The 18177-nt window shown below is 40.7% G+C and overlaps 1 protein-coding gene across 1 annotated transcript in view; it reads right to left on the bottom strand.

The window, feature by feature from the left end:
* The window catches only part of LOC126481515 (52 kDa repressor of the inhibitor of the protein kinase-like), a 152290-nt gene that overhangs the window by 102589 nt on the left and 31524 nt on the right, over positions 1–18177 (bottom strand). The window contains exon 4 of the mRNA XM_050105313.1: positions 5926–6006. Coding sequence (XP_049961270.1) covers positions 5926–6006 — 81 coding nt within the window. The remainder of the gene's footprint in view (positions 1–5925; positions 6007–18177) is intronic.

Here is an 18177-nt window from a genome sequence, read left to right as displayed (position 1 = left end):
CGGCAAGTAAAAATCGTAGAGGGCGAGCAAGAGATGAATACACTAAGCATATTCAGAAGGATGTAGGTTGCAGTAGGTACTGGGAGATGATGAAGCTTGCACAGGGTAGAGTAGCATGGAGAGCTGCATCAAACCAGTCTCTGGACTGAAGACAACAACAACGACAACAACAACAACAACAACAACATCATAAAGGAGGAGTCCTCAAAAATTCCTAAATACTAGTGAAGAGCTGACTAAAACCTCCAGTGAACACTCATGGCTTAATATTAAAGTAGGATGAGAGTGAATAGTGAAGTAGTAAGCATATGGTTATTCAAGGTTATTGAAAGAAAAGAAATGTATACTGTTAAAATATGAAATTGTTATTATACATGATATTATTTACATAACAATTATGTATAAAATATTGCGTGTTCAATCTGAGGGAAAGGTTATGTAGTGTTCTGAGAATTTCTGCAAATTCTCAAACCACTCAGCTTTCTACCATCTTGAACACACGATATTTGCGATGTGAGTCAGAGAGCAGAATCCTACCTACTGCGAGTCACGTCTGTGTGTGTACGTTTAAATTCAGTCACAGGAAGAATGTAGACGCGGCAGTCTAAATGCACCAACAAGAACCTGTCGGGCAGTCCATGGATGTTTAGTGAGAGCATATGAGAGGACCAAGGAGTATTTATGTAACTCTTTGATAATAGTGTCAGTGGCTATTGTTAGTGAAAAAAGAAAAGTTTTTTTAAAACCCTTATTCCAGGCTTGCTAGAGGCAAGACTTATTTCATGAATCCTGTGATATAGAGTTATGGTATTAAGCCAACTCTCTTGTGGATATAATTAGATGTGTTTCTGACATGAGGTGATATGAGTGACTTACAGGATGTTTATGTGAGAAGGGAGAAGTTTGTTCAGTATGAAGTTTTAATATATCGTTAGTTGATGGAAAGTAACCTTCGAGTATCTACTTATTTCACAAGTAGAGGGAGAATTTTAAATATTCCTGTACCTAGCATCATTCTCCGTAGAAGAAGTTTAAAGAGATTCCAGAAGCCAGGGAAGAAGATCGGCTGCAGACAAGTCATCTCATAAAAGGAGTGGAAGTTAGTATATCTACTTCACACTTACATCATTGTCCAAAGCGTTAGAAGGTTCAAAAGGCAAATGTTATTCTGTGATGTTTGACAGTAGACCAAGATTTCCCATAAAGATCAAATAAGCAAAGTATTACTATACTACGATGTGTTTTGATTGGGAATTGGGATGCACAAGTAGTGGAATCTTTTACAGATTTCAATGAAATGAAAAACAAAACAGCCAAAGGTATTTGTGAGATAATACTAAGTAGCCCAATGGTGATGGACTTCACTTTATGAACTGAAGAGGACAAGCTTTCAATAACGCTGCCAACATGGTTGGAAGAGTCGCAGGTGTGCAGCAACAGATAAAATACTTTAATAGTAAGGCAAATTTGTTGCTCGAGGCCGAATTTGTTGGTAGAGATGAATTCATTGACTTTCTTGGGCACAATGGAACACTGTTATGCTTTCTTTCTCATGTAAACTCAGGGATGGCAGTTTCTGTTTGCTGTTATAGGCAAGTGTTTCAAGAGGTCTCAAAAGATTTGTTGCAGCACAATAGGTAGCGGAGCAAACATGACTGGATAACATTAAAAACAAAGTTTGTATCTTGGGTCTCTGGGAACCAATACTGCTTGAAATGAAAGGGACCCGAAGTAATTTTTAAACAGAGGGACTTAATGAACATTAGTGTGTTGAGAAAATAAAAGCATTACAGACAATATTTGAAGATAAATGAGGAGTCTGTAGAAAAGGCTTTCAGTTACATATAAAACTTGTGCAAAGAATTTGACGTTTCTATCAAACTTCCAAGTTGAATTAGGAGGTGATATTTGTGGTGACCAAAGTAGAGATGTCGGCTTATTGAACGAGAACGATTTGAAGCAAAAAGTGTTTCCTTCATTAGATAAAGTAATTGTCGAAATCCGTGAGAGGTTCCAGTAGTTTCAGAATTTGGCCAAAAAGTATGCCTTCCTAAGGCCTGAAATGACATTGGGCATTGATGACTAGAAGAGATAAAGCTGCGGTGAGTGTCTATATAAGGCTTCGAAGGTACAACAAACAATCTATTGAGTCCGGCTTAGTGTGTTTGTTATAGTTTACTTATGAGCCCAAACTTGAAGAAGGTAACATGCTTTTATAATGCTCAGAATATTCCCTACAGCTGCTGTAAGTAATGCTAGTTGTGAGAGAAACTTCTCTAAGTCAAAACCGATAAAAAATTATTTAAGATCAACAATGTCTATGTTAAAGTTAACAAATCTGGTTATTTTGGCCATCAGCCAAGATATAAAAATTAACATTCGCCAATACCTTAAAAGAATTTGTGTTGCAAATAATGTGTACAAAATAATTTCAGTTTAAGACCGACACTTTATTGTGAATCCATTTGAAACAGTGACAGAGTATGAGAGATTTTTTGCCTTCCATTTCTTTGCATGCATTTTACAACTGTTACAAGCAAAAGTAATACTTCCCTGAACTTTGAGACTTCACGCTGATCCTCAATATGTTTAGAGTGATTCTCGTCTTTCAAGTTGATTTGTGAATACATTCTAGTGTTTACAAAGTGAAGCCTTATATTCTCATATCACATGCCCTCTCTATAAAGGAGAACTCAAATACACATTTTGCCAGGAAATTTGAAGCTATGAACATAAAGTTGCATTCAGATATATTTATATGTTCAAGCCCTTCTTAAATTCTTCGCTGCACTATGTAAACTCTTCCCACTTCCTAACATAACACTGAAATCAAAGTTAAATCATATTAATATTCATCCTTTGGTTAAAATTTTACATGAAAAGAGAAATATTTTCAGGGCATTTTCAATAAAATCATAGCAGTGTCATGACTCCTGAACACAGCAGTTCATTTTCCATGGTAGGACTTCAAAGCACACTGAATTTGAAACAGCCTGTTAATCACTTGTGAGTGGTAGGGTCAAGGAAAGTGACTGACTGCAAGGAAAATCACTAGCATGTGTGAGGGGCTTTAACAGATTGTAACACCTTTCTGTTTTATAGAAACAAACAATAGACCAAAGCCATTAGGTACTTATAGATATGTTGTTCTTAACTCTGATGTCAATAATGCAGCTTTATTTGAATTTGTTGTTCTCTTTTTGACAAGATACCTGGACTGAATCTAAAATGTAATGAAATTGCGATGTTCATCTCTTGTTTTTGTGACGTCCACGATAATGTCCGCTGCCCTTGTCCCTGTGCTCCACGTGTCATGGGAGTGACGGAAGAGTGATGCAAGATGCACCTCTAAATTATTTTTCATAGACAGTTCTAGAAATACTTGATGATTCACTTTAATTCGGTAGATGATCGCCACTGCTTTTAGCCCTAGCTATAGACGAGTCCATTCTCTATATTGAAAGCCATCTTCAACCCACTATTAGCTCTACAGCCTAACACATGTCTGCCTCCATAAGATTACAGTCATGTGCTATTTAATACACATGCACTCACCCTCAAAAACCAAAGCTGTCAAGAAACCTGCACCCCAGGGGGATACCTACCTACGTTCTAGACTATGCAGGGGTTTCTTATTAAGTCATGTAAGTCTCTGCTCTGGAGGTCATTCAATTCAGATTAAATGTTCCAGCCAATAAGTGCTATGGTAACAGACTGACAGGCTTCCACCCCCGTATAAACATTCCCATCAGCTCATTCCTCTCTTCTGCTACCGGTACAACAAAATCAGTTACATATGTTTCCAGCCTGACCTTGAACACAACCATGAAGTTCAGTTGATGCGCACACACATTGCAGCCCGCTACTGGCCTCAGTCGAATGGCGACACTTGTATGAGTAAAACGTTGTGTGCTGCAATGGATACAATTGGGTATCTTGCACTGATTAAGTTCCTGACAAAAGAAGGGCTTGCACAAGCTGAAATCAAAATCTGCTTGGATGGTGTTAATGGTGAGGCTTCCCCTTTAAACTCCACAGTTAAGGAATGGTAAAAACAGTTTCGTCTAGATGGAGAAAGCATTGCTGATGATCCACGTGTTGGTCAACCTGTTGAAGTGGTGACTGAGGAAAGCATCGCTATTGTTGTAAGTGAACTTCTGAGTGACAGGCGGTTGAACCTCAAGGAAACTTGCAGCAAGGTTAGGGTTAACTGAAACAACCAAACTTCAGGTCATGCATGATGATTTGCACATGAAAAATGTCAATGCAAGATGGGTGCCCAGTCTTCTCCATGCAGTGCAGGAGCAGCAGCTCATGATTTACTGCACCCAGTTGTTGGAACTTTGCCGTGGCAACCAGAAAGACGTACTGGAATCCACTGTTGAGAGGGGATGAATCTATGGTTCTTTATATGATCCTCTGTCCAAAAGAGAATCTCTTGAATGGTGTAAACCAGTGAAGCTCCACCAAGAAAGACTAAGGTCACAACGCCCACAGAAAAAGTCATGGCAACAATCTTCTGGGATTCCAGAGGAATTATCTTAAGTTTATTTCAAAGAGAGAAACACCACTGTGAGTGTCAATACGAGAATTCACTTCCGTACAAATAACACGATTCCTTCAAACTGAAGAGGAGACGAAGGTTGTCACATGGTGTTCATCTTCTCCACAACAATGCGCCAGTGCACATGGCGGCAACTCCGAAGATTTCTGTAAAGGAAAGTGGCTTCCAGGACATTGACCATTTATCCTATGGTACAGATCTAGCTCCAGGTGACTATTATCTTTTCTCCAAACTATATTTTGCCGATAAAGAATCAGATTACTTCACAGATGTGTAAAGTGTATTGAAATAATGGGTGATTATGTAAAAAAAAGCGTGACTGTAAAAAAAAAAAAAACACTTGAAGATGTAGTCAGGCCGCAAAATTTCAGAACCCACCCCGTATCCTCCCTGCTACTAGCAGTTTCCTCCTAGGTGTTGTTTCCAGGAATAACCACTCGTTACTCTTGACACAGTGTTACAAAAAGTTGAAAAGTTTATACCTCAAGGTAAGCTCTTGTGACTCAGGGAATATTCATGAACCCAACAAATCCTGGTTTCACTAAATTTGCCTCATCCTCTAATACTAAGTTGACATATGGAGTGTGCCTGTCCATACGCATACTCAATGCCCATCATTTAATGGGCAGTGGAAATGCCTGCTGAGCTCCCATTGACAAGGAATTATTATAGAATAAATACACATGAAAGTACTTTCCAAACTCAAATGAGAATATCATAATTTACTGCTATGAAAGCCCATTCTGTACATCCTCAAAATTGTTACGAATTACTTACTTCTCAGTCGATGAGTGTATATGCTTTCATTCCCAGGACTGTCTTAAATATATGAAATTTTCTTTGCTTTTACAGACAACTCGCACAAACAGGTCATGTAAATAATCTGCTAAAATAACATATTCAGCATAACAGAAAGTGTAGAAGAGACCCAAAAAATTATGAAGGGAAAATAAATGAGAACGTGCCTATCTTCTTTTGATAAGCTTCAATCAAATACAAATACTGTTACACATTATCAAAGTTCTCTATTATTTTTGCTCAGCTGTGAAAATAGAAGGGGGGGGACAGAAAATTTTGGGTTCACACTGGGTGGCAGATACCCACACTACACCACTGCCCAGAATATAAAACTATAAAATAGGTATAAGAATACATAGCAAAGTCTTCGACAATTATGTAAGTAATGAAATGTTACTAATATGTGGCAGCAGCTACGCAGTAGTAGCAACAATTCTGAAAGTGTGTCTACACTAAATAACATATTTCACGTATTTCCTCTTTTATATATCTCTAGTAATTTATCACAATCTAATTAAAGTTATAAATCATGATTTCCTGTGATCAGAATTAATTATACTTACCCTTGTTCAGATGTGTTTTCCCCCAATGGTTCAATATACACATCACCTTCTGCTATTTCATAACGTGTTTCTATTTCCGCACTGTAACAGACAATCCCATACTATAGAAATCTCTCTAAACAAATTTTGTTATTTTATTGCTACATGAAATCCAAATAGAACAGATGTAGTCCACAAAGAATTTAAAATAAATGTGAAAAAGGGATATATTCAGTAAATTTTGTTTTTGTGGTTCAGAATGACAATAAAAGGGCATAAAGAGAATTCAGAATAATACTGCATGTTACAAATCATCAGGACAACATGATAACTAAAGTAAGAGGTTATTAAAAATCTGTCACAAGGAAAGTGCATAGTATTGATATTCTGATCTGGGTGTCAGAAAATTGAGGAAGACGAGATTTTTTAAACAGTTCAATTGTCTTCATATTCTAGACATTGTGTTGCTTTTGAGCTAAACACATACTCAAACTTCCAATATAAGTGGCATTTTCTTATTACAATTTTGTGGCAAGTCGCCAATGTCTCCTAAAAAGTGAAGCACAAAACGCTATGCCTCAGTTAAATTTGATTTTGTCAAACAGTCAGAATAAATAATAAAAACATCCTGATTAATTCATAACATGATACACAGCTCATTGTTCCCATTAGCAAGTTATCATAAACCGCATTCCCTCCCTAAACTAGTCAAGAAAGAGCACAGAAATGTGATGAGACTACTACCATCCTTTTAACAGGCGGTGCTGGGAATGTACCACCCCAATGGAAATCCTCCGCTGACATTGCCGCAACCATATTGTGTGCGCAACAAATGTAAACAACGAAGGCTTTTTCAGCGGACCATCTGGCCACCATCTTCAGGTGAGAGTGCTGGTACACAATCTCGACGGAAGTTCTGGCGAGATCATGTACCAGCACTCTCACCTGAAGATGGCAGCCAGATGGATCGCTGAAATATTGTGTCAAGATGACATTATGATCCGGCTGCACACCCGAGAAGAATATTATACATGTAAACAGACAATATCGCCCTTTCTATGCTCGACCAGCAATCATTTTCATTATGTTGATCAAGATATAGACTGAAGTGGTATGTGTTTCACGGCAAATGCTACTCTACTAGGCTTCAGCTTTTTCAGTAACAATGTCACATCTGTTGTTGTTGTTGTTGTTGTTGTCTTCAGTCCTGAGACTGGTTTGATGCAACTCTCCATGCTACTCTATCCTGTGCAAGCTTCTTCATCTCCCAGTACCTACTGCAACCTACATTATTCTGAATACGCTTAGTGTATTCATCTCTTGCTCTCCCTCTACAATTTTTACCCTCCACGCTGCCCTTCAGTACTAAATTGGTGATCCCTTGATGCCTCAGTACATGTCCCACCAACCGATCCCTTCTTCTAGTCAAGTTGTGCCACAAACTTCTCTTCTCCCCAATCCTATTCAATACCTCCTCATTAGTTATGTGATCTACCCATCTAATCTTCAACGTTCTTCTGTAGCACCACATTTCGAAAGCTTCTATTCTCTTCTTGTCCAAACTATTGATCGTCCATGTTTCACTTCCATACGTGGCTAAACTCCATACAAGTACTTTCAGAAACGACTTCCTGACACTTAAATCTACACTCGATGTTAACAAATTTCTCTTCTTCAGAAACGCTTTCCTTGCCATTGCCAGTCAACATTTTATATCCTCTCTGCTTCGACCATCATCAGTTATTTTTCTCCCCAAATAGCAAAATTCCTTTATACTTTAAGTGTCTCATTTCCTAATCTAATTCCCTCAGCATCACTAGACTTCATTCAACTACATTCCATTATCTACGTTTTGCTTCCTCCTTTCAAGACACTGTCCACTCCGTTCAACTGCTGATCCAAGTCCCTTGCTGTCTCTGACAGAATTACAATGTCATCGGCGAACCTCAAAGTTTTTATTTCTTCTCCATGGATTTCAATACCTACTCCGAATTTTTCTTTTGTTTCCTTCACTGCTTGCTCAATTGAATAACATCAGAGATTGGGTACAACCCTGTCTCACTCCCTTCCCAACCACTTGCTTCCCTTTCATGCCCCTCAACTCTTGTTACTGCCATCTGGTTTCTGTACAAATTGTAAATAGCCTTTCACTCCCTGTATTTTACCCCTGCCACCTTCATAATTTGAAAGAGAGTATTCCAGTCAACATTGTCAAAAGCTTTCTCTAAGTCTACAAATGCTAGAAACGTAGGTTTGCCTTTCCTTAATCTAGCTTCTAAGGTAAGACTTAACGTCAGTATTGCCTCACGTGTTCCAATATTTCTACGGAATCCAAACTTATCTTCCCCAAGGTCGGCTTCAACTAGTTTTTCCATCTGTCTGTAAAGAATTCGCAATTATATTTTGCAGCCGTGACTTATTAAACTGATAGTTCAGTAATTTACGCATCTGTCAACATCTGCTTTCTTTGGGATTGGAATTATTATATTCTTCTTGTAGTCTGAGGGTATTTCGCCTGTCTCATATCTTGCTCACCAGATGGTAGAGTTTAGTCAGGACTGGCTCTCCCAACGCAGTCAGTAGTTTTAATGGAATTATGTCTACTCCTGGGGCCTTGTTTCGACTCAGGTCTTTCAGTGCTCTATCAAACTCTTCACACAGTATCATATCTCCCATTTCATCTTCATCTACATCGTCTTCCATTTCCATAATATTGTCCTCAAGTACATCGCCCTTGTATAGACCCTCTATATACCCCTTCCACCTTTCTGCTTTCCCTTCTTTGCTTAGAACTGGGTTTCCATCTGAGATCTTGATATTCATAAAGTGGCTCTCTCTTCTCCAAAGAGTGTCTTTAAATTTCCTGTAAGCAGTATCTATCTTACCCCTTGTGAGATAAGCCTCTAAATCCTTACTTTGTCCTCTAGCCGTCCCTGCTAGGCCAGTTTGCACTTCCTGTCGATCCCATTTTTGAGATGTTTGTATTCCTTTTTGCCTGCTCCATTTACTGCATTTTCATATTTTCTCCTTTCATCAATTAAATTCAATATTTCTTCTCTTACCCAAGGATTTCTAGTAGCCCTCGTCTTTTTACCTACTTGATCGTCTGCTGCCTTCACTACTTCATCCCTCAAAGCTACCATTCTTCTTCTACTGTATTTCTTTCCCCCATTCCTGTAAATTGTTCCTTTATGCTCTCCCTGAAACTCTCTACAACCTCTGGTTCCGCCAGTTTATCCAGGTCCAATCTCCTTAAATTCCCACCTTTTTGCATTTCCTTCAGTTTTAATCTATAGTTCATAACCAATAGATTGTGGTCAGAGTCCACATCTGCCCCTGGAAATGTTTAACAATTTAAAACCTGCTTCATAAATCTCTGCCTTACCATTATATAATCTATCTGAAACCTGTCAGTATCTCCAGGCTTCTTCCATGTATACAACCTTCTTTTATGATTCTTGAACCAAGTGTTAGCTATGATTAAGTTATGCTCTGTGCAAAATTCTACCAGGCGGCTTCCTCTTTCATTTCTCTCCCCCAATCCATATTCACCTACTAAGTTTCCTTCTCTCCCGTTTCCTACTACCGAATTCCAGTCACCCATGACTATTAAATTTTTGCCTCCCTTCACGACTTGAATAATTTCTTTTATCTCATCGTATATTTCATCAATTTCTTCATCATCTGCAGAGCTAGTTGGCATATAAACTTGTGCTACTGTAGTAGGCATGGGCTTTGTGTCTATCTTGGCCACAATAATGCGTTCACTATGCTGTTTGTAGTAGCTTACCTGCACTCCTATTTTTTTATTCATTAGGTAACCTACTCCTGCATTACCCCAATCTATTACCAGAGAAAAATAATTCTAGTAATATGTTCAATCTGTTTTCCTTGCTGTGGTTGGTTTAATATTATATTAGGCTCAAATGATGATACATCTTTAACAGTTTCGTAATTTAAATGGCATTTTTCTAGTGACTTTTCAGTTACTTTGAGTAGTATGCTTCGCATTGCAATCCAAACTTCTGGATATGAGAATGATGTACTTTGATTTCTTTAACAAACTTTCTGGTTTGGAAACCAATATTGAAGCTAATTTTTTTAAGGGAAACAAGTTGGGTTTACTTTCAGTTTCAAGGAAAAAAGTGTAGACACTGTGATTGGTACTTCAGCTAAGCATTTCCTACACGTTATACAGACTTAGCAAATCTGAAATGCAATCAGGAGCAAATGGATGGGCAGTCTGAAACTTTCTTAAAAATGATTCACATTTTAAAGGAATAGTATTGAAAAATCACAAGTTTACGTTTCATGAAAATGTCTTTTTATTGTGCTGGAATATTTCTGATAATAAGTTCAATGAAAACTTACTATTCACAACTTGCAAAGCTGATCCATCTTCAGCTTTTGTAACATTATCTCTTGTACCAACTGATTCAACTAGGTTTTGGGTTTCAAGCACATTTTAACAGTGGCACACTATCTCAGGTTTGTTTCAATCTTTAGTACTGAACTGAAATTGACTGGGCAGATGGATTTACACTTTGTCTTATTCAATCAAAGCAGTTGTAATAAATATAAACATGGTCCATAGTAGGCTGTAATGCAATGTTTATTTAAACATGTAATTAGCTAATTTTGACTAACCAGTAAAGTACTTGGGCTCGAACAAACAGATCTGTATGAATGTTGTTTACAGGACCATTATGTACCTCTGAATGTGCTGGTGAGTGTCGTTTTTCTGCTAAACTCTGCAGTCATGCTCTAGATATCACTGTAGATGTAATTGTAGATGCCATACGCAATGCAGCAATCTTAACTATAAATGTAAATGCGGAATGTCAATAAAATGCTCCGAGTAATACGAATGACTGCAAAACGCACAGTGAAGAAATGCAAGTTGATTGCATGGCGTATTTGTACATTCTATAATATCAGTATTGAACGCCACATCAACGACACTTTTGAAGTTGTTCACGTGTTCAGGAACACCGTACCCAGTGTTCTGCCAAGCGTAACGAAGCATTGGTCTGTATACTCTCGCAGATAACTGATTGTAAATGACAGAATGCATATTCATGATAAAGAATCCTGTCATGCAATTTCGGCTGCATATTACTGTAACATAGTTTAATTAAGTCTGTTATTCTCTTGGCATATATTTTATACTGCCTGAAGAAATACACATCCAGAGGTTGTGCATTTTTGTAGTTTTAGGCGGAATGATTTTCAAATCTAAATGTTTTCCGCCAGATGCTTCCAGTAGTACTCGTTCATCCTTATGTCCAGACCAGGAGTCACAAAGTACTAAAGACTTTCTCGACAAATGTGGATTCAAAACTGACAGAAAGAACGTCTTCAGATGTTGTTTCGTCATCTTCCCACTCACACTTGCATCGACGACGACATTTGGAGGGCACCGTGTTTCTATTTCCCTTGACACGCGGGGTCCAAACTTTCCACTGGATTCTTGGAAGCAAATATAGAGTTTGTCTGCCAATAGTCCGTCCATTGATATAGCAACATCGATCGTGTAACTGTGTGTTGCACAGTTAACTGATTGCAACATCACGACAGTGTTTCTCTCCCCTTTCATGGATAGTGTTCTTTCACAAGAAAGTTCATAGTTGAACTGACTGATCACAGTTCCATACAGAACTAATATCGATGTTTTCTCTCGTGATATGCTCATTGACGTCAGCAACAAACGTTTGAGCTCTTTCAATCAGCTCTTCTTCGTCATCCTGATCTTTTCGTGCTTGGAGCATAGTGATATGGCGTGATGTTATCCTAAACTCCTTTTTCACATTAGTAATAAATCTTAGTGAAGCTGTAAAGTTTGTACACCCGAGATTTCTGGCTATGTCCAATGCCCAATGTTGCAAATGCCAATAATGAACGGCGGAACTGAATTCTCGTGCTTCATCGAATTTTGCCATTACACACTCCTTGATGGTCTTGAACAGCAGTGTACAATTTCCTTTGAAAAATGTATTTCGTTCTCTTTTCTTTGCCACGTAATAATCCAGTATGTTTTTAATCTTGCTTTTGGACTTCAGTTTAGGGTATCTTTTCAGAAGCTTGTCGTATGTGTCAAAACCTCTTACGTAATAATCATCGTACATGTTCTCCATTGTGTTGTCATCAAATGCCGTGATGATACTTACAACTGTAACTTTCTTCTTGGGAGACGGTTGGTATTCACTGTCACTGCTTCCATCGCCTCTTCCCGCACTTGCCGTAGCGCTACCGTTTGCAACGAGTTGTTCGTCATTATCATCACCATTATGTGTTAGTGTTACAACAGCATCTAACTTATGCTCATATTTCTGCACTACAATAGATACCAGAAAACATGCAAATGATTCGTCTTCTACACCAATACCATCTTCACGAAGAAGGGTTCTTCATAACTTTATCTCAACCAATCACAATACATTAGCAGGATTGATTACCAATTGCCGAGCCATCTGACGCTTCAATACACAAATAATGTCACAAAACGCAACTTCAGAGGCACACTGCACCGTCCCTACTGGTCCCGACTGGCGTACTGGCAGGTCAGTGTGCAATTCAGCAATTCAGCATGGCATACGCAGAGGCCTCTAACGGACGACTGAAGAGTTCTGCAGATGCGGGAGTATCACTAGTGCAATAAGAGACCTATTACATTATTTCTAACACGAATTTGGTGTATTTGTGTTTGTTCGAGCCCAAGTACTTTCCTGGTAAGTGATGACTGTCAAGCACCTGTATGAACAACATGGCAAAGTACTACGCTGTCTGCATACATCACCATGTATAAATAACACTTTGCACACCTCACATTAATATACAACATTGCTTCACAAATTTCTTACTTACATTTCTAACATCTGTATTTCATGTCATTTTCAAATCACTCTTAATTACAAGTAAAAAGTAGCCACATTACGTCATTTTACAAAAGGATCCACACTACAGTGACGCCTTTAAAGATCATATTCTTTGCTCTATGTACAACCACATGGTAACTGACAGCAGCTGGTAATTTGTTGTCACAGATACATATTCATCCAAAGTTTTTTAAGACTCAATAACACACGTCATAGGCATGTTACACATTTTACTGGTGTGCCCGACTTCGTTGATATCATGATATCATGTACAAAAACAGTCAGTGACCACAGAATACATTAAAGGCATACGAATGGCCTGTTTACAGTACATGGCATATCACTGGACAAACTACATTATTTTAATCATCATATTACCAAAAATATACGAGGTACGTACAAAATTCCACAAATCATAGAAATAGAATACTCTATCAATTGCTGGCATGTCAGGAATAACAAGTGCCTTATATCTTAAATCATCTGTGCCTGAAAGCTACACATGCCAGACCTGACTAACTACAGACTGATATCCCACAAGTGCTTTTTTTATTTTATTTTAAGTAACAACCAATATACAATATATGGAAAGGTGGAAACCCCATGTCACCTGCATTATAAAATGTATGAACCAGTATTTGGAACATAAAGGACATCATGTATGATAGTATCTCAATATAAAATAAATTTTAAAAAACAATGGGATCAATTCAATATAAAGAGAAATAATGTGGTGAATAACTATAAAAAGAGGAGAAAGGAACCGTTATGTAGCCACATAAAGTAACCATAACACAAAAATATAAAATGTGTAAAAATCAATATCATACTTTTATAGGAGGAGCAGCCTGTCACAATATGTATTGATTAGTTGGTTGGTCGGATTAAAAGAGGGAGTGGAAGGAACCAGACTGCGAGGTCATCAGTCCCTTGTTCCCGGTAAAATAATTACACGAGGGAAAGAAGAAAAGAAAGGAGATGTAAAGCACAATAACAGGAGAAAGGAAGAACCAGAAGAACGACAGAAGGACAACCAACACTACCATGGACAAACTAGAAAAAGAAAACCACAGAGAGAAGCAAGAAACAGGTAGAAGGGGTAAAAACAACACAGCAGATGACTGTGGCTTGCCGACCATGAGAATAAAAAGGAAAAGCCAGCCACTCTGCGACACACTAAAACATCCACCCTAAAAGCATTAGAGTGGAGAACACAAAGGGACAAAGAACATGCACCAAAACTTATACAGAATGATAAAACCCACCACCACACATAAACCGTAAAACTAAATTAGGCGATGAGGCATTGTCAGCTAAAATTAATAGCAACGAGTCCGGTAACTGAAGAGTCCATCGCAGGGCAGCCAAAGAAGGACAGCTCACCAAGATATGGCCCACTGTCAGCCGGGCGCCGCACCGACAGTGAGGTGGGTCACCATTGCGCAGGAAGTAGCCGTGTGTCACAGTTTGCTGTGCGTGCTGAGGTTATGCCACTTCATCTCCCAAAGCTGCAAAACCTTGTGGCGTAGTACCGAACACAGATCAGTTGCAGAGAAGCCGATAGCATGTAGGCTGCTCAAGGAGTCACTACACAGTGCATGAACGGCTGTGTTTTCAAGAGCACGAGATATAGCCACCAGATCGGCAGTGAAAAAACAGCAGCCATCGGGCAAGGAATGCTATTCAATATGACTCCATGGACATACAAGAAGCTAACGTATCAGCCATCGAGCCGTCGGTGTAAACCACTTCATGGCCTGGGTACAGGTCAAGAATCGAGAGGAAGAGTCCTTAGAGCCATGTGAAATGTCCTGGCGCCCGAAGTGTATACCATGGAGGTGTACGTGAATGGACCTCTAATATAGGCGGTAAAGTCAACGACTCCAGTTAGGAAAGAAGGGATCAGACACAAACTGCAATTGGAAGCCCTGACCTGGGCCGCCGACGCGGGAGATGGACCACCACAGATGGGAAAAGGAGACGGTGATTCAGATGCGCAGGAGAATTACGAACGTGTGCAATGTAACTGGCCAGCAGTTGTGCACGTCTAACCAGCAATGGAAGGACTGACCTCCACAAGCACGCCGGTCACCGAACTCGTCCTAAAACGGTTCAAATGGCTCTGAGCACTATGGGACTTAACTGCTGTGGTCATCAGTCCCCGAGAATGTAGAACTACTTAAACCTAACTAACCTAAAGACATCACACACATCCATGCCCAAGGCAGGATTCGAACCTGTGACCGTAGCGGTCACGCGGCTCCAGACTGTAGCGCCTAGAAGCGCACGGCCACTCCGGCTGTAGAACTCGTCCTAAAAGGTCCTGTCACTAGGCAAACGCCACAGTGGTGCACTGGGTCAGGTAAATCAGGTAAATGCAACAATGAGGTCACTGCCGAACCATAAACCAGACTCCCATAGTCAAGGCAGGATTGAACAAGGGCTCTGTAGAACTGCAGCAACGTAGAGCGATCTGCACCCCATTTGGTGGTTGCTCAGGAAACGGAGGGCATTGATGTGCTCCAAGCACTTCTGCTGAAGCTGACGAAGGTGCGGAGGCCGAATCAATAGAGCATCAAAAACCAGTCCTAAGAATCAATATGTCTCCTCTACAGTGAGTGGATCGTCATTATGGTAAAGTTCTGGTTCTGGATGAATGGTAGGATGCTGACAGTAGTGCATAACACATGACTTTGGGACTGAAAACTGGAAACCGTAGGCTAGAGCCCATGCATGCGCCTTGTGGATGGCTCCCTGTAGGCGCCGCTCAGCAACACCAGTATTGGTGGAGCAGTACGAAATGCAGAAGTCTGTCTGCACACAGAGAAGGTGAGACAGACGGCCCAACAGCTGCTGCTAGACCATTAATGGCCACTAAAAATAGGGAGACACTCAATAGAGACCCCTACATGACCCCATTCTCCTGGATATGGATGGAACTACGGGAGGCACCAACTTTGACACGAAAAGTACGGAGCGACAGGAAGTATTGGATAAAAATCGGGAGAGGGCCCCAGAGACCCCACTCACATAATGTGGCAAGGATATGACGTTGCCAGGTGGTGTCACACCCATTTCATAAATCAAAAAAGATGGCAACCGGTGTTGGCGTCTGGGAAAGGCTGTTCAGATGGTAAATTCAAGGGACACAAAATTATCAGTGGTAGAGCAACCCTGGCACAAGCTGTACTGACATGGAGCCAGTAGGTCACGTGACTCCGGGGCCCGACCCAATCGCCGACACACCACACGTTCCAGCAGCTTACAAAGAACGTGGGTGAGGCTGATGGGCCGATAGCTATGCACATCAAGCAGGTTTCTACCAGGTTTGAGCAGCAAAATGATGGTGCTCTCCTGCCGTTGTGATGGAAAGACGACATCGCACCACATCCAATTGACGATGACAAGGAGATGTTGCTTGAAGTCAGATGAGAGATGTTTAATCATCTAACTGTCGATCCAATCTGGCCCAGGAGCTGTGTCGGTGCAATGTGCAAGGGCACTGAGGAGCTCCCACTCTGTAAATGGGGCGTTATACGCGTAGTCAAAGAGAGGACTTTCCCTTATAGCTGCCGTTTGAGAGTGCGGAAGGCTGAGGATAATTCTCTGAGGCTGAGGCTCGAGCATAGGGCTCAGCAAAGTGCTCAGCAATAGCATTTGCGTCAGTAGATAACACGCCATTTATGTTAACACCAGGAACACTTGTAGGGGTCTGGTACCGGAAAACATGTTTGATCATTGCCCAGACTTGGGAAGGTGACATATGGCACCCAATGGTAGAGACGTATCTCTCCCAACACTCCTGCTGCCATCGTTTAATAAGTTGGTGAACATGGGCACAGAGCAACTTAAAGGCAATGAGGTGCTCCAGAGAAGGGTGCCGCTTATGCCACTGTAGAGATTCGCCAACACTCCTAAATTGCTTCAGCGACTTCCAGTGACCAACAAGTGACTGGCTTTCGCCGGGGCAACCTAACGAGCGAAGGATCGAGTTTCCTGAAACAGAAATAATTGTTGTAGTCACCTGCTCAACCATCACATCGATGTTACCGCGTGTGGGAGATGCTACGGTGGCAGCAGAGGTGAAAGTTTCCCAGTCTGCTTTGATTAAAGCCCATCTGGATCTGACACTGGGACACTGACAGGAAGATGAGGCAGTGGACACTACCACACAGGTCATCAAGTTGGTTGGTTGGTTGCTTGGTTGGTTTAAAGGCGGGAGAAGTGACCAAACTATGAGGTCATCAGTCCCTTGATCCTAACAAAACAATGCCACAAGTGTGAGAATAAAATGGACGAAACATATAACACAAAACTGGAACAAAGGAAAAGCCACAAGAACGAAGGGAAGGCATCAAACACTAAAAGGAACAAAAGAGGATAAGAAAACAACAGAAACACACTAGAAACAGAAAAGAGTAAAACATGAAAGCAGATTACAGAGGCTGGCCAACCACGAGAATAAAAGGGAAAACCAGCCACTCTGCAACACATTAAAACCTCCAATCTAAAAGCACTAGGGTGGAGGACACAGAGGGACAAAGGACATGCAAAAGCACTAGGGTGGAGGACACAGAGGGACAAAGGACATGCGCTAAAACCTACACAGAAGTATAAAACCCACTCTCATGGATAACACACAAAACTAAAGCTGCTGTGGAGGCATTGTCACCCAACACCGAAGGCAGGGTGCTGGGAAAGTTAAAAGTCTTCCGCAGAGCGGCTAAAAGTGGGCAGTCCAGCAAGAGGTGGACGACTGTTAATTGGGAGCCACAGCGAAACTGAGGTCGGCCCTCGCGACGGAGTAGGTAACCATGCATTAGCCTCATATGGCCAATGCGGAGCCGATAGAAGACAACTGATTCCCTGCTACAGGCCTGCATGGAAGACTTCCTCACATTCATAGTCTCCTTAATGACATGCAGTTTGTTGTGCACACTGTTATGCTATTCCGTCTCCCAAAGCCGGAAAACTCTGTTGTGTAAGACAGAATGCAAGACAGCTTTGGAGATGCCTTTCTCCAGAAGTGGTTTTCGCATCACCTGTTTGGCCAGCCTGTTGGCAAATTTGTTGCCAGGGTTTCCGATGTGGCCTGGGGTCCACACAAACACCACAGGACAGCTAGACTGTTCCAGGGCATAGATGGACTCCTGAATGGACACTACCAGAGGGTGTGAGGGTAGCACTGGTCGATAGCTTGTACACTGCTCAATGAGTCAGTAAACAGGAGAAATGACTTGCCAGGGCATGAGCGAATGTACTCAAGAGCATGAACTATGGCCGCCAGCTCTGCAGTGAAAACACTGCATCCAACTGGCAAGGAGTGCTGCTCATTATGTCCTCCATGAACATATGTGAAGCCTACGTGACCATCAGCCATTGAGCCGTTGGTGTAAAT

The sequence above is a fragment of the Schistocerca serialis genome, chromosome 5, assembly GCF_023864345.2.
Source record: "Schistocerca serialis cubense isolate TAMUIC-IGC-003099 chromosome 5, iqSchSeri2.2, whole genome shotgun sequence".
NCBI classification, from domain to species: domain Eukaryota; kingdom Metazoa; phylum Arthropoda; class Insecta; order Orthoptera; family Acrididae; genus Schistocerca; species Schistocerca serialis.
The sequence above is the reverse complement of the archived record's forward strand: the minus strand, read 5'-3'. Positions and strand labels throughout refer to the sequence as shown.